Raw genomic sequence first — 23832 nt, 5'->3', positions numbered from 1 at the left:
GTGTGGCAGCAGCTAAGATGAGGTAGGGTTGGGTCAGCAAGTCAAAAGTTGGGCCAGCACAGATGGAAGGCAGTAATGGGAATAGGAGAGTGTGAACCTCTTATCATGACCGGTTAGCTGCTTGGGGAACAGAAGCCACAGCGTATTGAGACTGCAGAAGCATAGTTTGTCTTCAGGTCTCTGCCATGGCAGTGTGTATGTTGCCAAAGAGGTCAGCAAGGGTGACAGTGTGCAGGGCAAAGAGTCTGGATTCATCCAGGCTGCAACAGAGGCCCTGGCATTGAGAGAGGAGAGCCCAGGATGAGATTCGGGAAGCATGGGAATCCCTGAGGACGTTTTTACAGTGCAGTGGCAGTACCCAGAGACCATATGATGTTATTTATTTGGGACACGGTTTAGGGCTTTGAAAACACTGAGCTACAACAGCACAAAAGGCCAATAGGTTTCAAATAACTCCTCATGGCAATAAAAAGGCATATGTTCTTTCATGCTTCTTAATTATAAAGAGCCCGTTTACTTCTGTTGAACAATTTCAATTTTTCCTCAGTCCTGCAGAGAAGAGTTTGCTGCTGGTAACGTTAGTGGCCCTGGGCAGTGGGGCAGAGAAGGCACCACTGACCCCTGTGCCACATGCTGGTGTGCCATATTGGCCATGGCCCTGGCGCTGGATCAGAGTGACAAAGCTGCTTCCAGCTGTGAGGGGCTGAGGGCTGATTTACACCTGGGGCTGGGCAGGGACTGGAGGAGGTAGTCATTTCCCAGTCTGCTTCTCCTCTTCTGCAGCTCAGCATGACAGGCAGCCTGGCTTCAGGTTTCTCACTGGACTTCTTGCTGGAATGGAAAAAGGTGATCCATAGTGTTTTGATGTTTGAAAGCAGTCTTTTTAATTTTAAATTATTAAATATGAGAAGGAACTGATACAGGCATCTGCAAAATACCTGTATACAAAGTACCTAAGCCTGGACTTCCTACTGAAATGCAGAATAGTGAGAATGGACTGCCATTAGGGTTAGAGGGTCAGGTCACCCTTGAGTGAAGTCCTGTGACTGTATAAAACTGTTAGATTGCATTTTCTTTAAAGTTGTGCTATACAGCATTTTGTTGGTGCTGTCATTTGACTGTGGGAATGTTATTTTTATTCAGCAGAAGATTGTCTGGCGCAGTGTGCTAATGACTGCAAAGCGTACTGCTGTGATGGGACTACTCCCTACTGCTGTTCATATTATGCCTACATTGGGAATGTCCTTTCGTAAGTATATTTGCACTTCAGAAAAAAAACCTGATGTGCTTTGTTCATGGGCTTGATATAAACTTGGATTGCCAGAGACTGTTTTGGCAGAGTTTGGAGTGGTTTGGTTTTGGTTTTTTACTTGCTGGTAGCAAACATTGGTATTTCTTTGAAGCATATAAGAAAGCTTGGTAAAATTGAGGGTTATGTCCTTAACTTGTGTACAGTAATATAATATGTGGAAGTAAGCTTTAGAGGTGGTGAGAACTTTGTTTCAGGCTCTTCAGACAAAACAGAAACCTCCTGGGTTTTGTTGAAATGCTTTGTTACAATACTTTAGTCAAACCACTATTGAAATGATGTAGACTTGAGGTGTTTTTTGCTTTGAGTACTTTTTATATTTCCTTTTGTTTTCTATTGACTTGTTTATTTTTGTTAATTGATGTTTTGGCTTTTGGTGGAATTTATTGAACAGATTCTAGGTGACAGTAATCTGACCTTTTATATAGTGCACTATGGATGGCATGTTTCACAGTGCTTAAAAAAACTCACAACACAGCAGGTGAAATGGGGTGTCTATGAATATTTCCTATCTGAAAAAAAATGATGGAGTAAACTATTGATGAAAAACATAAACTCCAGTGCAGCTCTTTATGTCTGCATGGGTATAGAAGAAGCTTGTGTGCTAGCAGACCTGACTATAGGCTCTGGACTTCATTTAAGTGACAACCCGTAAGTATTAAGTTCATGTGTGAGGACAAACCTGAATGAAGCATAAAATGTTGTTCTTCAAGACAGGACATCTTTTGTTTTATCAGCCACATCTGTAATTTCCTTAGCCTTTAGCAAGTTGTCTGTGGCATGTTTTGGTTTATATTCTTGACTAAAACCAAGGAAGGAAAAAAAGGTACGTCATACACACTTCTCAGTGCTTGGGGAGGAGTGAGTGGGAAGGTGGTAGTTGCTTTTTCTAAAAAGACTCCTCTGTTGCAGGTTTTGTATAAGCCATGGTACCTGGGGAACAAGCCAGTGTTCCCTTCAGCATATTTTTATAGCACTTTGTAGGAGTAGGCAGAATGGTGGTATTTTAATAAAAAATTGATCCACAATTTTTAAAGCAGATCAGACACTTCCTGGGCTGAAGTAAATAAAATGATGATAGAGCACCAGAATCTTTCACTCCTCTAGAAATAAAAAAACCCATATACTTAAGATTAATTACTGTTGGAGAATGACAAGTGATTTTTTTTTCCCCACTCCCCTGGGGAATGTCTGCTTTGATTTTTTTTTTTTTGTTTGTTTGTTTGTTGTTGGTTTTTTTCTCATTTCAAAATTGCTTTCCCATTTACATGCATGGAAGTGGGTTCTGGTTTTTAATACTTCATTCCAATTCACATGTGGTTAGGAATGATGGACACAATAGCATGGGATATCCCATCATAAGAAGGATCCATGTAGAGTATGTGAATCATTTACATGTGTACATCACTGGTGTTTGTCTAACCAGTCAGAGCTGTGCTTTAGGAAGGAATGACCTGGGGATTCTTTAGAGTGACTGCTGAAATATTCAAATCATACCTTCAGTGCTTGGGTGACACCTAGTCTTTTGTATGTTTATTTAACACATGTAAACAGTTATTGAATTAGAGCCGAGTGCAAGTGGCTCTGACACTTTGGAAGGGTTTGTGTGTTTCTGAGTGGTTTTGATAACTGGAGGGGCTCTTAAAAGTGCTGTTTGCCACAACATGTCTCAGAGGAAATGTTTGATTCTTGTGTTTTTTTTATGGTTAAGTACTCCAGTTCACAGACTTGAAGACCAGCCAGGAGTCATTAAACTTCTCTGACCTGACATTTTGCATGATTCAGCCGTAGATGTAATTTTTTTCCCCTAAAAGTAGTTTTGGGTGTGTCTTCTATAAAAATATGTAATCATATTTTGAAAATCTCAGGCATTAATGAATTGACCATCATTCCTGTAAACTGTTCTATAGTTCGTTTACTATGGCTGTGAAATTTTGCTGGGAAATGAAGGTTAAAATTCCTACTGTCAGCTCTTAACTTACCTATGAGTTTGAAATGTGGCCCTAAATAGTCATCATGACAGCTTTCAACCTTATCACTGAGCTGGGTGAATTCTGTCAGCCTCACATGTAAGATTTTCTTTGTTTTGTTTTGCCCTGCTCAAGGGTCAGTTCTTTGGCCTTCCTTTGAGCTCCCTCTAGTATTTTAACATCCTACATGAAGTGTGGCTAGAAGGGCTGAGCACAGGATATTGACAGAAGCCTTGCTAGAATTATTTTTTCCCATCTTTCTTTGACTACCTGTTTTGAAGCAGCTATTAGTGATGATCACAAAAGACATAAATGAACTGAGCAATTTGTTCCATCTCTTAATTCCTACAGTTATGGTCTTCAAAGCATGGCTACTACTTTAAGCCTGCAAACTGTTCTTTGCTAGGGTTCGTAGTTTAGTTGCATTGCAAAAGATATTGTGACTTAGTCCTCCATAAGAGTAAATTTTCCTTTAATTTTTTTTGCAAGATATTGGGGTTTTTTTGTTGGCTTTGGTTATTTTTACATTCAAGCTTTTCCCGCTGAAGTTTTGTGTTGTCTCACTGCTAAATGACGAATCAATGATACTGCATTAGGAGAAGACACAATCTCTGGAATTTGAAAATAGCCACTAGTGACCTATCTGCTTATGTCAGTCTGTTTACAACTGTTTATAGAACTCTAAAGAACAGTTTTTAATCCAACAAACTATGTGTCCTGATAATTCCATATAAAGCTGTCTTTTAAAGACCTTTCTTTTCCTATGTCATAATTTTTTGATCCTACTGTCTGCACCAAACAATGGACTTTATTTGTGTGGGTGCTTTCAGAAGTGCCTTTTTTACTGTCTTTAGTACCATTAGGAGTCCTCAGTGTTGTATGAGCTCCTCTGCATCTTTAGAGGTTGCCTATGCTTCTTTCTCTGTTTACCACTAATTTCTCTGCTTTCTCCATACTTTATAATTCTGTATGTCTTTCTGAAGTTACTGTTCTCTATCTTACTGTTGGTTGGGTTTTGGTTTTTGGGAAAAGCCTACTGAATGCAGTAGGTTTTTTTTAAACAGTTCTGTGTTTTGTTGCATGCTTCTCAATCTTCTCTTTTTAGAGCCATATGCCAGCAATTGTGCAGACTACTAAAGCCAATGTGACTGACTGATACTTAAGGTGCTTGTAGCTTTTAGATGATGAATTAGCTCTCTTCACTTGTTAAAATTATATTCAACATTGAGATATTCCATGCAGGGTTTTAGAATTTTCTATTTTGAGAAATCACCATCTTTTTAGGACACTGGAGAATTTTTTTTCTTTACTCAGATGAAGTTTTCAGCAAACAACCTCCAGGCTGTGTGCATCTGTGATTAGCCTGTTTTTATTTCCACACATGAAGAACAGATGCAGAATTATCAGCTCATGCTAGTATTAGGATTTCAGGACTTGTAAGAGATGTTCCAGTAACTCCAGGTTTAGTTGGACTATAGGTATGATTTGTGAGCCTTCAAGGTCTGTGATTGAGTCATCTATAATCCCATGAGCATCTCTAATGTAAAGTAATTCATCCTTCTTCCTCCTCCCTCTGTTTCATGATACCCTTTTAGAGCGAGTTGTTACAGCATTGATGTTGAAGCTGTATTTCCCTTCCTACTAATTTTCAATAGCTACAGCTTGTCATTTCCTCTGATGCATATGCATTTCCTCCTGTTCATTTGCTTGGCATCTACTGCTTAATAGTTAGCTCTTCTAAAAGTGTTCTTTTTCTTGGACAAATTACAGATTTATATTTGGACTTGTGCAACATAATGGAGCTGTTTCTGTGGGATGAAGGAAGAAGTGTAAGAATGCTTGAGTGCTCAGGCTGTTCTTCCTGCCTACCTTTTTGCTCCCCACCAGAAGAAGGCTTGGAGGCACCCTTCCCAGCCTTCAGCATCATTTCAGCAATTTGAGTCAAGAAACTCAAACTACTCTCATCCTCAGAAGCTAGTTTCTAAGCAGCTGAATCATACATGACATAGTTTACCTGTGCTGCGTCTGCTTCTACAGCTTTCCACCAGGCTATGACCTGTGAGGACTGCAGCATGTTTTCTCCATGTCAGATGTTTCAGTTTTGACCGCAGTAAGAGTGTCTCCCTAACTAACTAATCAACCAACAGCATTTTTCTTTCTGTCACTCAGAGGAGTTGAAGGCATCTGGTTATAGCTTTCAACTCCAGCCTCAAACTCCATAGCTCCTCAGAGGCAGGAGTTCATATGAAAGAGGTTTATTCTGCAAAACACAAATTTTTATGTGTGTTTCTGACAATGCTCTTTGTATTTTCTTCTGAGAGGCCCCAAATTTTCTGACTCTCATGCTTATCCTGGTGGCTGATGGATTTTGTGTGGGCTAATTTCCAGTTTAGTCTTCATCACCATGTTGTGCCTTATGTTTATCACTGCCCATGGGAGACTTTTGAGCCACGGGTGGCTCTGTGGGTATAGCTGTCAGTAGCTGCATGCTGCTGGTGGTGGTTCTGGAAGCTGCCTTTGCTCTTTTCACTGCAGTTCATGTCCTGCAGCCATGGGTAGATGTAAAATAATCCCAGATTCCAGGTAAATAGTGGAGCAAAGAGGAGAAGTGGTCCAGCTGTTCTTTCAAATGAGTACTGTTGGACCAATTGAATATTCAGTGGAAATGAGTGGACTTACACCCAGATTTAGCCCACGGTATTTAGAAAACCTATTGATAAAATACCCAGCCTTGGTGATTAGTGTATATTTTCCTGGGTTAGTCTTTAAGAGTAGTAAACTGCAATACTGTATTAAGCAGCAGAAGAAAGCTAAGATCCAGTGATGCTACATTGCATTGCAAAGGGTATGAAGTTTCTTGGTAAAAGATCCTCAGAATTACTGACTGTAAGGCACATGATTATGAGGACTTCAGGTGTAAGTGGAGGAAAAAATAAATAAAAACTTCAGAGAACTGTGATCTCGTTTGCAAGAGAGTAGATGAAAAAATCTTGCCAGAAATAATGAGGAAGCAGCAGTCTGTTCTGTGACGGCTAAAATATCAGGTGTTATTTACATGAACTTAATCTGTGTTGCAGGGGGTGAGGTTTTTGGATGGGGGCTTTTGTTTTCTTTTCAGTCTAGAGGTTGCACAATGTGGCCAGGAAGGAAGGAAGGCAGACAGAGAGAATGAGAGGAAAAGAGGTGGAGAAGACATTTAGCATAAAAATTGTGTGCATGCCTCAGCCTGCAAAACTGAAGGAAAAAAAGTGTGTAGTGTATCTAAGTGTGGCATTTGACATGAAGTACTTTATATCAGGTAGTGCTTTTGAGAGAATCAGCTGACCTCAGAGAATGCCATTTTTGTTCATGAAGGAAAGAATGTCTCTTAAGATGATTCACTTGATATGAGAGTATGGGGTGGAGAGTGGGTATGCAGGAGTGTACCAAAGAAGGGGGTTAATGTTTTTAGAGTTAGGAATGTAGAGTTGTAGCCTCTGAAGTTCATAGTGAAAAAAAAAAAAACTCCAACCAAACAGGAAGCTGCTTATTTGCTGTAGATTCCAAATAATTAAAATTAGACACTTTCAGGCATCCCACAGTAAATATGTGAAGCAGCATATGGATTTAGGAGGGTTCTATGTCTTCACTACAGTTTTATGAAACTCTGCTTAAAATAAAATTGTATTCCTTCTCCTCCATGTAGTGTTAAAATTTTCCCATGATTGAAGCACGTCAGGACAATATGTAAAACTGCAGTTTACCCGGGAGTTGCCATTTCACGCTTCAGGCTGTGTGACTTCTGATGCAGTGCCAGAGGTGTGCCAGAGGACTGGTTCAGTATTTTTTCCATTTGGCTTGAGTTGTGACTTCTGATCAGAAGAGTCTTCTGGAATGAGCACATAGAGCAGAGCCTGAGGATACTTGTGCTGAGTTGTGGAGGCAGGCTACAAACGTGTCATCAGTAAAGGCAGGGCTCTGATAATTAGACTACAGCCATTTCCCCTTCATTCTGTCTAAGAGGTGAAGAGCAGTTCAGTCTTCTAATCCTTGATCTTCAACATTAGGAGTACCTGTGGAAGCATACTATCCATGCCTCAGCTTGGGAAAACCTCCACAAGAGGCATCCAACACCTTCTGTGCAGGGAGTTGATTAATCACAGCTTAGAGGAAGATCTAGGACCATGTTTCCTTTGTAAGATCTGCTGGAGAGAAATCTGGTATTCAAAATATGACCTTTCTGAAGTGTTTGAACTTCCAGTTGTTTTTTATTCCATGCCTATTGTCCCAGTTCATATCCTTTAGCAGAGAATGTGTGATCAGATTTACAACCAGCATAGTATCTGCTCTTGATGATGGCTGCAGAGGAAGCCCTTGTCAGCACCAGAATTAAAACATAGGGCCCCTCTTCTTTAGTCCTTTGTGTTTTCATTGCTGACCCTGTGTTGTGATAAGCAGCTCAAAATGGGAAAATGCTGTTTGCTTGCCAAACAGCAGCTCTCAAAAGATAGCTCCCACTTAGTCTCCCACCTCTTTTTTTTCTGCAGGATGTCTGACTAATTATTTTGAAATGTTTGGGACTAATGGAATCAAGCTCCTTTGTTTGATCATTTTTGTAAGTTTAGGGGTTTTATTTTAGTAAGTAGCTGTGAGAACTAGCATAATTTTTTTTTTAGTTAAAACTGTAAGCCTTTGTAAACATGCAAATTCAATTGTTCATCAGAAAAAAAGCTTTCACAGTTTTGTGCTAAAACTTGAGTTGTTGGCATCTCTGTGGATCATCTGGTTTTAATCATTTGGAAGATTGTTAGAATTTGGCCTGAAAATGGAAGCATTAAGGTATAAATCACTGAAATGCTTTCGTGGCTTACAGAAAACTCTAAGGGGGAAAAGTAAACATTCATAAGGAATTTGGTGACATTAGCTTGCTTATACTGCACTGGTTTATTTTAAAAAGATTTTTCAATGAAAAAGAGAGATAATTTTGTGTTTATCACTTGAAGTGATCTGTTTTGGAGGCCTGCAGGATTTTCCCATAAGGTTCAGTCATGTAAGAGATAAATGTTTTCTTAACACTTAGTAAGACTGATGTAAAGACTGAGCCTGGAGATTATGTTGATGACAAGAGTACTGTCCTTTCTTTGTAAGATTTTTACCTTTTGTCTGTTAATTTTATGCCCACTCACACACCTTTCCCTTTTTGAAGTTGGAGTCCACCTCTGAATTTGGCAAGAATCCATAACTTTGTTCAGTCATGCTTTTGAGAGAGTTCAGATAGTCTGCTTGGCACCAGTTCAGCAAAGGGGTTAAATGCATTTGTAAGCTCAAGATGGTGAGTCCACCTTAGTGAGGAGTTCATGCCCTTGGCTCTAGTGGGACAAGTTGTGAGCTGAAGGACATTGTTGAATCCATATGTTAGAAAAAAACTTTTTTCTTTTTTTTTTAAATCACGATGGTACCTTCTGTGTTCAGTGCTGCTTCATACTACCTTGCTCCCAGTTCAGGTGCTGCTTAATAAGCTGTGTCACTCCTGGAGAGTCAGGCGATACAAAGGACAAGCCCTACCTGACCTGGCTCATCCACTCTCTGCACATCCACTGCATACATGTCTGCCCTGCTCCTAGATGGAGAACTTCTGTTCGCTTGGCTAATTCTGAGATTTCACTGAGCTTACAGGATTCATGGGGCATTAGTTTATTGTATTTTGTATTGGCCCAGAAGGCCAATTGCATCCTGGGCTGCATTGAGTAAGCACATCCAGCAGATCAAGAGAAGTGATTCCACCACTTTGCTCTTGTGAGACCCCACCTGGAGTACAGTGTCCACCTCTGGGGCCCTCAACATAAGAAAGACTGAACCTGATAGAGAGGGTCCAGAGGAGGGCCACAAAAGTGATCACAGGGCTGGAGCACCTTTTTTGTGAAGACAGGGTTAGCAAATTGGGATTGTTCAGCCTGGAGAATAGAAGGCTCTGGGAAGACCTTATAATGGCCTTCCAGTATTTTAAAGGGGCCCATAAGAGAGCTGCAGAGGGACTGTTTAAGGGGCAATGGTTTTAAACTAGAGCAGTGCTGATTTAGATTGGACATAAGGAAGAAGTTCTTTACTATGAGGGTGGTGGAACGCTAGAACAGATTTCCCATGGAGGTGGTTGAGGCCCCTTCCCTGGAGACATTCAAGGTCAGGCTTGATAGGGCTTAGAACAACCTGATCCAAATAGGGATGTCCCTGTTTACTGCAGGGGAGCTGAACTAGATGACCTCTAGAGGCCCCTTCCAACCCATTGCATTCTGTGATTCTATGATGCTATTCTATGGTAGTAATATTACACCAACTCAGCAGAACTGTTAATGAAGATACTTCCGGGTCAAAAGCTGTGCAAGAGGGCTCTCTGATGCTGCACACAGTGTAATTGCAGCCAGTCGAAATAAAACCTGTAGCACTAATTCAATATTTGAATTATATTGTCCTAGAAAGATAAACTCATTCTAATCTTAATGCACCTCTTTAAGAAATAGAAACAAAGTTTGGTGTATATAAATAAGTTATTAAAAATTAAAGGAAATTAATTATTAATTCACAGGGCAGTTACAAATTCCTTTGAGATTTATAACCACAACTGTGGAGCTAGAAACTCCACAGTTAACATCACCTTTGGAAATTCAATGAAGTTTTCTCAATGCTTTTTCTCTTATTTCAAAAAGAAAAAAGTTGTGATGTTTAAGAATCACATCCACTATCATGAAAAACTTTTTTTTCCCTGTAATTATTTTTTGTAAAACACAAGATCTCTCCTGAGACTTACTTCACATGTAAGTATTTAGTATGGGATGGAGAGGCACTAATACTGCAAACTGGGCAGGTGTATTTCATCATCATGTCTCCCTCTGTTGGCTCATCCATGCAGATAAGAGATTTGTACTGCTATCATTAAACGGAGTTCCTCCTGCTCACAAGGGAGCCTCGGTTTAATGCTGAATGTTCCACCTTCTCTCTCTTGATTGAGGCCTGTGGTACAGTTTGGCACAAACACAAGAGGTACTAAGGATCTACAGCTATTGTCGAAACATCTGTTCATCCACCAAGATTCAATGAACCTTATTTTTAGGTGCCTTGTGGACTTGCTATGCCGCTATTGAAGTGTAAAGGGACTGTGCAAACTGTCCCTACTCCAATCCTTCAAACAGTCCATGGCCAAGATGGTGCAATGAAGATATAATTAGGGTACTGCTGCTCTGTAGCTGTTTCCAGCTGCTGAGCAGCCCATAGGGCACCAGTGTTTGTAAACTAGGAATAATGTATAAAATGCAGTCTCAAATGTGTGTGCTTGTGCTATCACAGTAGCTGTAGTTTTTGTCTCTGATACTATGTGCTGCTTATTCCTGTTGTGCTCATGCATTTGACTTTTTCCTTCCAATAGCAGGGTAAGAAAGGGTCTGGATGTGAGCAGTGCCTCTTTCTTTTCCTCCCTCCTCTCGTCCCCAGTGAATTGAACAGATAGAAATAAATATTTGGGACAGGAGGGAAGCAGTCAGCCTTGGAGAGTGGCATGATGGAAGGGAGTGCACCAGCTTCACCAGTGGGTGCCTTGCACCTCAGAGCCCCCCAGGAGCATTTTGCAGGCCTCCAGGTAGGGTAACAAAACAGTGCAGAAAGGTTGTCAAGGAGAGTGCAGGGAATTGCAGCTGCTGCCTATGATCTTTCCTACATGACACATGTATGTATTATACAGATTTATATGTGTGTATGTGTATGCAAACAATTGCTACCTTATAACGTATTTTCTTCTGAAATTCTATTTTTCCATTTCCTACAACATTAAAACCATCTAGAGTACTGTCTGGCATTAAGATTCTGTTCTAGTATCTGTATTGTTGAAGCACTGTATTGGTGTGGTTCTTCAACATTCGGAGTTCAAGGTGCTGTGGAGCCTGTGAGACCCTCTTGCCAGGAGTGCTTCAGGCCAGCCAGCCTCTGAGACTTCACCTGGGATGGGAAACAGGGAACAGAGAGGGGGGAGGAACAAGATGCAGGGTGCTTGTTCTGGTATCACGATACTTCTGCAATAGACCTCTAGGGACGCAGAAATCCTCTGATAGCAGCCTGAGGACAATTCAGAAATGAAGACAAGCAGTGAAGAGACTCAAAATTAATTAGTTATGTGTAAGTAGCACTTACAATAGGATGTTGTTCAAATGGTACATGACAGCAGCTCTTAATTCTTTTGTTTGGATCAAATCCTTCATGTCCCTGAGCTTTTTTGGGCCTCCTCTTCTGCTGCTTTGGAAATGCAAACCAAAAGGAGAAAAAACGAGCAGCCAGAATAAATTAAACACTTAACTTTTCATTGTTGGGAATAAAGCAAATGTAATAGTATTTTGTACAAGACCTTGAAATACATTTTGTTATTGCTCTATTTTGCATAAAGAATACAACTTCTTCAGAATTATCCTTGATTTCCACTCGTGGCATTTTTACTTTCAAGAGTTTGACAATACTTGCCATTGACCATTGTTTCATTCGTGCAACAGTGTCCGGGCATCATTGCCTGTCTGCCATCCACATAACATCTACTCCTGCTGGCAGTGATTTCTAAAAGCAGTATGAACTACCACAAAGAGAGATTAATTATTGGGGTTATGTTCAGAATTTTGGCTACTTGGAGCTAGAGTTTTGTGTCTGAATATAGACACTGAATATGCCATGGATAGGCATATTTAGATGAACTGCTCTTGGATGGAGAATGGACTTGTGTGCGAGGAGTCCTTTCGTGCTGTGTCAAGTGCAAAAGTGCTCTCAGCTGTCAGTGAGAAGCCATCTGAGTATTTAGTATCTTCTGTGCAAAACTGTTTTGTCAGAGCATCTCATGTACCAATGTTGCATTCTTTTCAAGCAGCAGTGATTTTTTTCTCTGTCTCTTCTCTGGGGCACAGCTTTTCCCAAACTGCAGTGTTCCAACCACTCACTATGCTGTGTGGTCCGGGTCCCCAAAGACCTTGATGAATCTTTGTCCAATGATAGCTAATATATTTACATGGCTGAAAGTTTATATTGTTTGTTCAGTCTGCAGCAGTAACCCTGTGTTTGGTTTGGCAATGGATAGGCTATTTACATAAACTAAACTTATGAAAATGGATGACAGGATCACCAGTCTGCTTACCTTGCGTTGCTTTCCTCCAGTGGCTTCTTGTAGGAATAATTTGATATTAAATTCCAATGGAGAGCTGTCCTGGGTTAACACAGCCCTCTCTCACAAGCCCCTCTCCTCCCACATAGATGGGAAGGAAAGTAATACTCAAAAAAGAATTCTGGATTGAGTTAAGGGATTTTCTGAGATAATACAATGCACAATTACCTTAGCCTCTTTGCAGGAAACATGCAGCAGAATGCATCATCGCCATCATAAGCCAGCAATGAAACAGTCCCCCCACCCAAGCGTGCTTACACAGCAGCCAGCCTTCTGGGAAAGACCAACACCCCAAACCCAGAAACTGGAAGCCACAACCAGAAAAGGAAGCCTCTCATGTTACAATGTGAGCTTCAAGCCCCATGATACTTTGCTCCAGCCAGCACTTTCATTTTAAAGCTGGCGTGATGTCAGCATAGTATTGAATATCATCAGCAGATTGAACTCGACCCATGACAAGAGCCAAAGAATAAGAGCTTCATGGGGGTGGAGGATGGATGAAAAGTTATGGCCCTTATTCTCCCTTTTCAGTAACATTTTAAATTGTTTGAAGTAGAGCACAATGCATCTTCATGATTGTTGAATGAAACATAATGATGGAATTGTCATATTTCCAGAAATGCAACAAAATGTCAGCTTGACAATAATGCTTTCAAAATTGCCATATGATAGGGGTGCTGTAAACATGGTGGCATGTCTGCTGAATGTTTTCAGTAAGGCACTACATTAAGATAACATGCTGAGATTAAGAGGGAATTGATAGTATTTCAACCTCTGCATTTGGTAAACTTACATTGTTGCTGTCTTTGAACATAATTTCTTTTTTGCTTAAGTTGTGCCGGGAGAGGTTTATATTGGCTATCAGGAAAAAATTCTTCACTGAAAGAGTGGTGAAGCATTGAACAGGATGCCCAGAGAGGTGGTGGAGTCACCATCCCTGGCGACACAGAATTGTGTAGATATGGCACGCCAAGATATGGTTTAGTGGTCATGGTAGTTGGGTTATGGTTGGACTCAATGACCTTGAAATTTTTTCCAGCCTTAATGAGTCTATGATTCTTTTGCATTATCAAGAAAAGAGTTTTTTTTCCTGCTCCCTCCTCACACCCCTCCCAGCCATGCTTTCTTCTGAAGTAGATGAGGGTGAAATGCCCCCTGTGGCATGGCTGCCTGTGCTAGAAGAGGGTGGTTTTGATGACTGAGGAGGTTATTTTCACATTAGCCTGATGTGGGTTTGATTGCACCCTAGCAAATTGGAAATTTACCCCACTGTACCCCCGAGAGCAGATTTACCACAGAATTTTGGAAGTAAAATGAAATTGTATTTACAAATTCAGACTAAATATAAAAGTATGTACTGCAATAAGCATGTACAAGGTAAATTGACACATATTTACAATTCAATCACAGCACAGTACCCCCTTGTACAATAATTCAGCTCTTTCCCCCCAACTCTGAACACAAAGCCCAGAGAGGCTGTCACAGCCAACCCGCTGTCCCTATTCCCCTGTACCTCACCAGCCAAAACAGGAAGATCAGCATGCAAGGTCATAGGAGATAAAATAGCCAGAAGTGAAGCAGGAGGTAGCAGAGAGAGACCCAAGACAAGTTTGTGCTGCGAAGTGTAAGATACTCAGCAAGCCAATGGGATGAGATAAACTTATCTTGCATTATTCTGTGTCCAGCCTCTAAAGCCTGTCCATCTCTAGATTTTGAAACCTCTGGAAATAAAAAAACGTCAGGCATAGCCTTAAACTGTAACAGCCACAGAAGTAAGAATTTGTTCTGGTTTGGATTGGGCTAATAAAACATTTTGAAGCTCTCAGCAAGCTGGTTGGTACAGGTTCTCTCTTTTGTATTCCTCTGCAGCAGGCTGACAGCAGCTGTGTACAAGCTGACCTCCAGGCTGGCATTTGCACAGCAGATGGGAATCAGTACTTTTTTTTATCCAGCAGGGACAGTCACCTCTGCATGTGAACCGGCCAGCACACTGCTAAGGATACAACCCTGGTTTACATCACTCAAATTTAGCAAGTTACAAAGCAACTTTGTTTTGTTTTTCTGAGCCATGAGTCCTTGTGTAAAGGAGGGAGGGTCTGTTTTTAACTCATACAAAGGAAGCTTTGTTCTGCGTATCTGTGAGTACTTGCCCAGACCCATGATGCGCTCTGAATGGCTGGGAAGCTCTGCCAAGGGATCCCACTTGGGCAGATGGGCAGTGGAAGGCTGCAGGGAGGCTGTTGTGATTGCCAGTCAGGGCTTCTCCCTGGGCTCTGTGCTGAGTGTCCACTAGATTGTCAGGTATTTTTAGGAGTCCAGAAGGAAACACCTGTAGTTTATCTCCATGCCATATGAAATGTAATGTACAAATGCAGTTAGTTAACTTTGAGAGACCATCAATTAAGTTTCTTTATACTTCTATATTTTCATTCTAGAGATGTGTTGTTATCACAGAGCTACTTGCGATCCCAAATAACCTCAGGAACTTGCAACTTCTAGATCAGACTCTCATGAAAGAGTGACTCATCTCTTCTGTGGAGAAGTTGCATTACTTGGAAGTTCTTGTTTCTTAAAACATGGGGAGGTTGCTCCCCAGTGGGGAGGCTTGCTGGGTCATTCAGAAAATCATCAGGACTCTTTCTGAGGAGCTTCCAACTGCCTGGACTGTATGGGGAAGAGCAGGGCTGTGTTGGAGAAGGAAAACTGCTGCTTGGTGCTCTCTTGCTATGCCTTGTCGTGTACTGGGATTTAAAGGAGGCTTGTTCACAGAGTTTGTGCTCCATAATTGAAAGGAGAGGGCAGACTGTTATCTTGGTACTTAGAAGCTCTTCTCCCAAGCATGCTCACTTGATGGGGGCCTGACCTCACTTGTCCCACTTGGACACTTGCATTTCTCATCCCTGTCCTGCCCATAGTGTTGTACTCTAGGAGGGAGTTGTGTTTTGGGTGTGTTGTTCTAGCCTGGTACTCAGCCTTCACGTAGCAAGTAAGGGGCGGGCAGAGTGGCTCCCTGGGAGATGCTGAAACCTCAGTTGGGAGGATGCAGAGGTGTTGTGGCTGGTGAGAATGTTTTCTTCTTGCATGAGTGCCCTCTTGCATCTTCCTGGTAGGCTCTCAAACCACCCCCACTGGGATGTAAGCCTTGCACTGAGGTGAAAATGCAGTACCTCTTTTAGCTAACGTAAGAGCAATTACTGCTCTATGAGACCCGTAACAGGAAAGCAAGTTACCAGAAGCTATGACTCAAGTCAGGGTTTGCCCTTTGGCTTTGTTTTGTGTCAAATAATGTATGTTTTGTGTCAATAATGTATGTTGCAGTTGCTGATAGGACTTTGTAATGAGATGTTGTTTTTCCAGACTGAATGCTTGCTGTGCTCACAAAAAACACTGGATGTGTGGATGTGTGAAACAAGTTAGCTGATTTATTATTCTTATCTGTCACTTGCATTGAATGCCAGAACTAACAGTTCCTTCATAACCACCAGTAGCACCACTGGAGTTGTTGCTGTATTTTTATCGCTCTCATTTTCCCCAACTTGTGTCAGAAGATACAAACTGTCAATTAATTGGGCAAAGTCCTCAAGTCACTGATTTATACTGACATGCACTAACTGAAAATATGGTTCAGCAAGAGACGATATTTTTCTCCAAAACTGGCAAACAAAGTGTTTTGGGCTGTCTCTAGCCCATCCAGAAGAGTATTGGAGCAGCTCTGCCGCTGTGAGGGTTCTCAGTGCTCCACTGGTCATGCTCAGGTGTGAGAAGTACCTTTTTCCTTGGTTTTGTCAATGAAATCCTCGTTGGCTTCACAAGAGCAACACCAATCCTTCTGTCCAGATGCCTGTGCCATAAGAGGGTTTGGAGGTTTCTGCCTCTGTGAACTCAAATCTTCAACCTTTGGTTTGTGCTCTGATCTACTTAAGAAGTTGCTTGAGGCTGAATTTGAAATTGACCCCTCTTTTGTAGCCAGATGTTTCCAGTTCAGGTTTATTCTTCTGGTTTTTAGATGCTGCTTCTTCAGAAAATAGCCAGCTGGTTTTACTCATCGGTGCCCCACCTGCCTGGCCTGCCAGTGAACTTGGAAAGTCCTGGTGATGACTGCAGCACAACAAAAGCCTCAGCTGGGAGCAAGTGGTTTGGAAGAGCTCTCCTCACCAGGCATTTACTCTACCACTGTGGCAGCTCCAAACAGGCCCAGGAGCCAAAATGAAAATAGTTTGGGCTAGAAAGTGCAGCTCATCACCCACAGGACCATAACGTTTCAGAGGGAAAAGCATTCCTTTCCGTTTTGCATAGGCTCAGCAGCATTGCTGCTGTTTCTGTGAGGGGATGATTCTGTGCCTCTCATGTTGTAGGGGATGCATGGAGGCACACCCTAAGGCAGATTTGGCTGCAGCCCTTGGGTGGAAGCTGTGAATGCTCCCACCCAGGGAACCAAGCTGCAAGCAGGACATCTCTTTGGAGGACATTGTGCATTGCAGTAGTGTTACTCCTTAGCCCTACAAGCCTGCTGCTTCTTTTCCCAGGTTGGGAGCCTCATCCTCTTAGGTGTTTGTCCCAGAGCTGTCCATCCCTGTGAGCAGGATCCAAGCCCTTTTCTCACTCATTCTCAAGGGACAGATTGGTGACCTTCCATGGGACGATGCTGCTATGTAACTGCTCCTTCACTGAAAAGTTAAAAGGATTAAGAAGTAGCTGACATGTCAAAGTGGAGACAGCAAAGAATTATTGTGTAATGAGGGTTGTTTGCAGTGAGGTTCTTCAGGGATTAGTACTAGCACTGAAAATTTTCCAATGCCAGTCGGGACCTAGGATGTAAATGCAAAATCCCCAGGCTTAAATGTGTGTGTGTGTGTGTGTGTATGGTAAGATACATTTTAAATGAATGCTCTTTGGAAGTTTTCAGATGATAGATGTAGGGGGGTTCTGTGACCTTAATTTCTTCCTCTTTTGTATACTTTGTGTTGCAGCCTTCAAATACGTGGTTTTCACAAAGCAGTAGGGTAATAACATTTGTATGTCTTCCATGGAGATGTTTTCAGTGTGTAAGGGCATATACATCTCTGTAGAAATTTAAACTTGCCCCCTTGGTGTATATTGCACGTAGAAGTGGAAAAGTCCCTCTATGTTCTTTATATGGGAGATTTCAGACCTGAAAGTGATTAGGCTTTTGATGGCTGAAATCTTTACCAGCTCATATGAAATGCATTGCTGGCCTCATTCCAGCTGTTACTGAATACAACCAACATTCATCACAGCTGATGCCAGGCAAAGTATTAGTTGGATGGCTCAAACCAGAAGCCCAAGGGCTACAGAACTGTGTGCAAAGGACAAACAACAACTTGCAAAGCAGTGCAGGCTTGTGGGTTTTTTTCTTGCACACAAGCAAGATGTGTTCTTTTTTGTGATGTCAGCAAGTTAAGAAAAGACAATAAAAATTTCAGTATAGTTGTTGGTATAATTGTAATTTTTCTTGTGGTATTTCAGGAATTCAGTGACTACAATGAGAAATTATCCATGCAACCTAATTAAAAATTTAATGAAGTGCTTTCCAGCCCTTACATTCAAAAGTGCTTAGGGATCCCAAATTCCATTTTCATGTACCCAGCAAGAGGCATACTTCCAGAGGAAAGGTTCTGAGAGGCCTCAGAAGACTCAAACTTTCTTGCAGGTGATCTCCTGTGAAGTCATCCCTTTTTTTTTTTTAGACACTTGCTTTCTGTGAACTAAATTTTACCCCCTGTATTGAAAAACTGCATGTCTTTGTACACTGATACCAGTACACTTCCAGATTTTTTAGTCTTGGCACCATGACTCTTTTCTGTTCCTTTAAAAAACGAAACAGCCCACACATACACACCTCAAAAAGCCCTTGCAGTTTCTGCTTGCTCAATTACTCTGGTTCTTGACCATTCCTTACTTTCCACTAACATATTTGCATTATTTCTGCTAAACCATTAGATATAATAAATAAACTCTTAATAAAATGTGACTGTGTTCCTGTGTTTGAAAGCTGTCCAAGATGGTGAATTAAATGAGAGGGGTAGGGTTTGGATTGCGCTGTGATCTCTGATAGTTGAATACAGGTTGAAAACTCCTTTGAATTAGTGCCATCAGATGTAATATCTGGACTTTCAGGGATTTTCTCAAAAAAAAAGGTCAAGAAGAGAGTGAAAATAAGCTCTATCCTGTTTGAAATAGATTTTAGTAACAATATACTTATTCTCTTAAGATACTTAGCATGTTTTTTGTAGCAGCGTTACATTTAATCTGTGAAATAGGATTTTTTTAGTTGTATTTTTAGCAAGATGTTTTCAAGGCTGACTTGAAAAAAGAATAAAAGTCAGCCTTTCTATATCTGTTTCACTCTTAATTTCTACAGTCTGAAACAGATTGCCAATGTTCCTGAAAATGACAGCTTGATTGAACTTGAAATCAACAGGAATCTTGTTGAGGATGGAGAACTGGACTGGTGATAAATGTCTGTGGTCCATGTACACAGTGATGGTTGATGCACAGTTCATGTGTACCGTTTGAATCTGTGAAATAAAATAGATGGAAGTGATTTTTTGAGTCAAATCATCTTAGCAATGCATTATCACTGTAGAGCCTTTGTGGCATTCTTCCATCTCTTCATGAACCAGGATGTCATAGCATCCAATTTCATCCAGTAAATGGGCTCTAGCAATTTGTCCAGAGACTGTGTTTGCTGAAGGGAGCTACCTTCCCTGTGTTTTACTGCATGGATGTATCCACTTCAACATTGCCTTGATTTAAAGCATCTCCCACCCACAGTCAGAGTGAATTTACCATCGTATTTCTTTTTAAGTTCTCAAAGCGTTTGGTTATTCCCTGGCAAATCAGTTGTTGCCTGAATCTTGCCATTTAATAGATCTGTTTGATTTAACTTTACCTATCAGTGTTAGTTCATGGTAAGTTGCCTGTCTGGAGGAGCTCACAAAGGTGGCAGCAAGGCTCAGCAGGCATGTAGGAGAAGTGAGGGGTGAGGGTGGACTGTATCTGCTCCCTTCAGGGATGCTTCTTGTTCAAGGATAGGCAGACAAGGAGTGACAGGGGTTGTCATTCTCCATCTATATGAAGTGCTGGTTCCCAGGGACGTTTCTTCTGTTTTACCAAGTGACCTGCAGAGTGTGAGAGCTGAGAGGGGTTGCAGAGAAACATCATCTACCTAACCCCACTCCTTCTGGAAGTCTGGCCTGTTTTCAGAGCATGAGAAACTAGCCAAGGCCTCTTTCTGCTAGGTTGCTGGCACCCTGACTGCATGAGCAGCACCTGGAAAGGCAGCTCACTCCTCTGTATGCCCAGGTGACCCATGCCTCTGTGGTGGTGGCCATCCATTCCCTAGGTCTCCAACCCCACTTCATGAGGGCAGCAAGGAGAAGGCGGTGTTTTATTCTAGCAGGGTCAGCAAGGCAGGAGGAGAATGTGCTTTCAGATAGCCCACTGGGCTGATTCTTACAAGAAAAGGGGAATAAGAAGCAAGCATCTACTGTGAAACACATAGTGATGTCTGAATCTAAGTGACCTTTCCAACTCCTATACAACTTTGTGAAAGCCTTCATATTTAGTGGGAACCAGAGTAGCCTTATGCTAGGGTATAGGATAACATTTCTTGAATTATTTTACATGGGACAAAGTGTTATTTGAAATACTGTTTCTTTTGAAAGGACAAGTGATTGTCCTGGGACAAATCCTGTATGGATATCGCTGTAACCTCTGTAGATAGTTTCTTTTTTGTTTGTTAGCTTGTTTCATTTGTAATGAACTTCTTTTAAATCTGCTTGGTTTGTAACCTGGGTCCCAGTTCTGTGCTCAGGAAATTGGCAGAGTTTCACGCTGTGTTTCGTGGGATGTGGAGGAGATGTGGTTCCTAGCAGTAATGCTATCCTCTCCTCCTCCCATCTGAGCAGAAATTGCATTCACTTTTCAGTCCTGCTGCTGACTTGAACAGTCATGACTGACACCAGTTATGGTGGCTTTAATAGTCAGTTATGGGTATTGGAAGCTGGATCCCTTTCAGTTCAAAAAGTGGAATGAAGCTATCAAATAATTCCCTGCTGATCTTACAGCAGTGTTTCTGAACTGATACATGGACATTTCAAGCTCACAAGCCACACATTTAAAATCAGTGTAATCTTCATTTAGAACCTTGAAGCAAAGTCATCCACTAAACACAGGACTGCAGATTTTGGCTCCAAGGGAAGTACTTTGATGTAAAGTGGTGAATCTCTTCCGTTAATGCCAGGAAGCAGCATGGAGAATATTGTAATGCATAGTCCATGTCTGGCATTTTGCAGTGATTTAGCTATGCCATGCAGAAGGAATGTAACAGAGACAACGCCTGCAAAAGTAGCTAATGTGTGTCGGCTTTAGGGCTCCATTTAAAAGGCAAGTGGTAATGGAAGCACATAATGTTGCTCAGACATGAATATCTCCTGCAATGGCCTGCAGGTCATGCTGTAACTGCTCTCTGTATTTAAATAGGTACTTACTGTGTGCATCTTCACCAGATGGCATAGGTTTAGCTTGTGCTGCACTGAGTGAAATGGAGCCTTTTTAGTTGTTGATGGTAAGAGTATGTCCAGCAAGACAGAAATAGATTATCTAAATAATTTTGTTGCCCACATAGTACCTTTCACTGCAGTGTCTACCAGTGAAGATGATGCTCTGTAGAAAATGAATGACCAAAGGGGAGAGTTATGACCCTAGCAGAGAAAACAGTTAGCAACTTGAGGAAGATTCCTTGTACTGAGATAAGTGAGTACAGCCACCCTTAATGAAATGAAAGTGTAATCTTTTTATCAACTCACTTTAGTATTCTCCTGTTACCACTTCAGTAAGGAGCTGAAAAAGTCTCAACATTTCAAAGGATTTGCATCTGCCAGTTCAGCCATGCTACATCTGTCCTCATGTTTAACCACTACATTTTCCAAACCAGAAATTTAAAATTCCAGAGATAAAATTACAGCTATTTTTTAGTCTTCTGTCACTAGGTTTAAGCTTCTTTTTTTTTTTCTCCTGTGGTCTGTTTAAACTAGGATGTTTAGGAATTGCCCATTCCCTCTGAAATCTGTGCCCCCCCCTTAGCTGGCAGGGGCTTGCTGGCACACTCGGACAATCAATTCCATGCACATCCTTTGACTGCCTTGGCTGGATTCACAGTGGTCCTGGCATTTATAAGGATCTCTGCACATACATTACCTTCACAGAAGTCTATTTATAGTGCAGACTTGAGGGAAATACAAAGTAAGGCGTACACTGGCAGGTAACAGATACATGTTTTAGGTCTGAGTGTAAGGCAGGTCAGTTAACTTTTGGTTTGCAAGATAGGAATTACAAAATATATATATATATCTATATGAAATCACTCCATGTTTCATGAAAAACAAAAGTAATTGGTTATTCTGTCATTAAATTACTTTGGAAATGCTAGGTACTAACAAATGCTGTATTCCTGCTTGTGAGGTGTTATGCATCTAGAATTATTTTCCTGATGTTTCAAAGGAAGTAAAATTGGGTTTGTTCTCATGAGAATTAATTAGTTGTCTGCTAGTAAATATTTCTAAATCTGTACATTAAAAAAGTGTGAAGTTTCATCAGTGGTACAGAGAACAGATCAACTGTGTTACTGCTTCTGCAGAATTCATTAGCAGAGCAGCACATCAAAGCAGAAGGTTAATTTGCAAAGATTTGTGGTGTTCAGCCCCAAGTCCTCCAAGCTATAAGGCTACTATACTTGATGAAGACCTTGGTGCCCACAGGGGACCAGTTTGCCTGCAGGTTTTTTTGAGTCCCATCTTCTGGTTTCTAGCTAAAATAGGAGTTACATTTTACAACTGTAATCTGGTAGAGTGAGGAATCTGTCAGTGGCTTCTTCCATCACCTGCTTTGTATTAAGAGAATACTGATGTGTCCCTTAAATTGTCAGATTTGCCACCATCAATCCTCTATGGCTTTCCAAGGATCAGTTTTGTGACTGTGTGTCACTGTAGACTGTGACTATGATTTTAATTTCAGAATACAAACTACTGGCTGGGAAAAGATAACTGATACATATGCTATTTTTTTCCTATTAAAAATATGTAGGTGTGGTGTTAAGAGCTAATATAAAGAAAAGCAAATTTATATCTGAGACATTAAAATACCTGCTTAGTCTAAGTTCTATTTTTTAAGGAGAAATTGGTTAGAAGGCAAAATCTCATCTCCTTTTCTATGGATGGGCTGTTAAACCCAGGGTGTCAAAGAAGTTGCATATTCTTACAAGTTGCACTCCTACATTAAAAAGAAATTCATTACACGTTTTAAAGAAGGAGCCTGCCCCTGGTCTCCAATTTATAAATATTTCATGCTGAAATAATGCACAAGGTAGCAAAGCTCACACCACGCTGCAGGGCTGCAATTGCTCTTTGGAGATTCTGATTGAAGTGGATCACTGGGGAACTGCGTGTGTGCTGAAGCCAGCGTACCCAAATCTGCCACTGCAGGGTTTGCTTCTCAGCAGAAGCGGCACAAGGGAAACATTTGGCTAGCAGGCACTGGGTGTGGTCTGCGTTGCTTGCAAGTCTATGTTGATGCAGAAGTTGAGCTTTAAGAAAACGGGGGAAAAAGTAGTGTCTAATGTCATTGTGCAATACAATTACAAATGCATTGCCCTTTTCAGCAGGTAGTGGATAAGTGAAATTGGTGTATGACTCACTAAGAAAACAGCTGCCTTTTTTTTCCCCTTTATTTTCCTTCCCCCCGTTTTCTGTTCCAGAGGTTCAGATTTTGAGCTGCTGGTGGTTAAGTAGGGTAATTAAAGATCTAGTCTCAGGAGACAGTTATGGGAAGGAAAAGGAAAACCTCCTTTGCTTTTTGTGGCTTCGAGGTGGAAGGGAAGATTTCCCTGAGCATGAAGTTGGGAGTACTTCATGGATATGGGGTTTGGCTGCAGCAGCAGCATGTGGTAGTGTAAACCATGGGTGGGAGAGCTGCCCCCTCCTTGAGCATTGACAGTGATGTGGGAAGAGGCAAAATGAAGTTCTGGGAATGCTGTGCAAGGAATGCATGAATGCCCATTACAGCTCATCATTTATCATGGAAATTAGGTGTACAGGGCAGAATATATAGTGTAATTTAGTACTATTTGTATTCCCCAAGTCAGCTCATTTCATCTACATAAAACACTTCATTTCCTGTGTTCCATCTCTCCTAATACTCAATTTTGTCATGAGCCCCACAGAATATGGGGATTCCTAGAGGTCATCTGTTTCTAGTTATATGAAGAGGGAGATGTAAAAGAGCTGGAGCTGACTCTCTGTCAATTAAAATATTATATGCTTCCCTTTCTGAATCACTAATAATTTGCATGATCTGGTCAGAGCTAC

At 41.3% G+C, this 23832-nt stretch overlaps 1 protein-coding gene across 1 annotated transcript in view; it reads left to right on the top strand.

The window, feature by feature from the left end:
- The window catches only part of CYYR1 (cysteine and tyrosine rich 1), a 57741-nt gene that overhangs the window by 1098 nt on the left and 32811 nt on the right, over positions 1-23832 (top strand). Inside the window, exon 2 of the mRNA XM_054381511.1 lies at positions 1144-1249. Coding sequence (XP_054237486.1) covers positions 1144-1249 — 106 coding nt within the window. The remainder of the gene's footprint in view (positions 1-1143; positions 1250-23832) is intronic.

The sequence above is a fragment of the Indicator indicator genome, chromosome 1 (assembly GCF_027791375.1).
Source record: "Indicator indicator isolate 239-I01 chromosome 1, UM_Iind_1.1, whole genome shotgun sequence".
Classification (NCBI taxonomy): Eukaryota; Metazoa; Chordata; class Aves; order Piciformes; family Indicatoridae; genus Indicator; species Indicator indicator.
The sequence above is the reverse complement of the archived record's forward strand: the minus strand, read 5'-3'. Positions and strand labels throughout refer to the sequence as shown.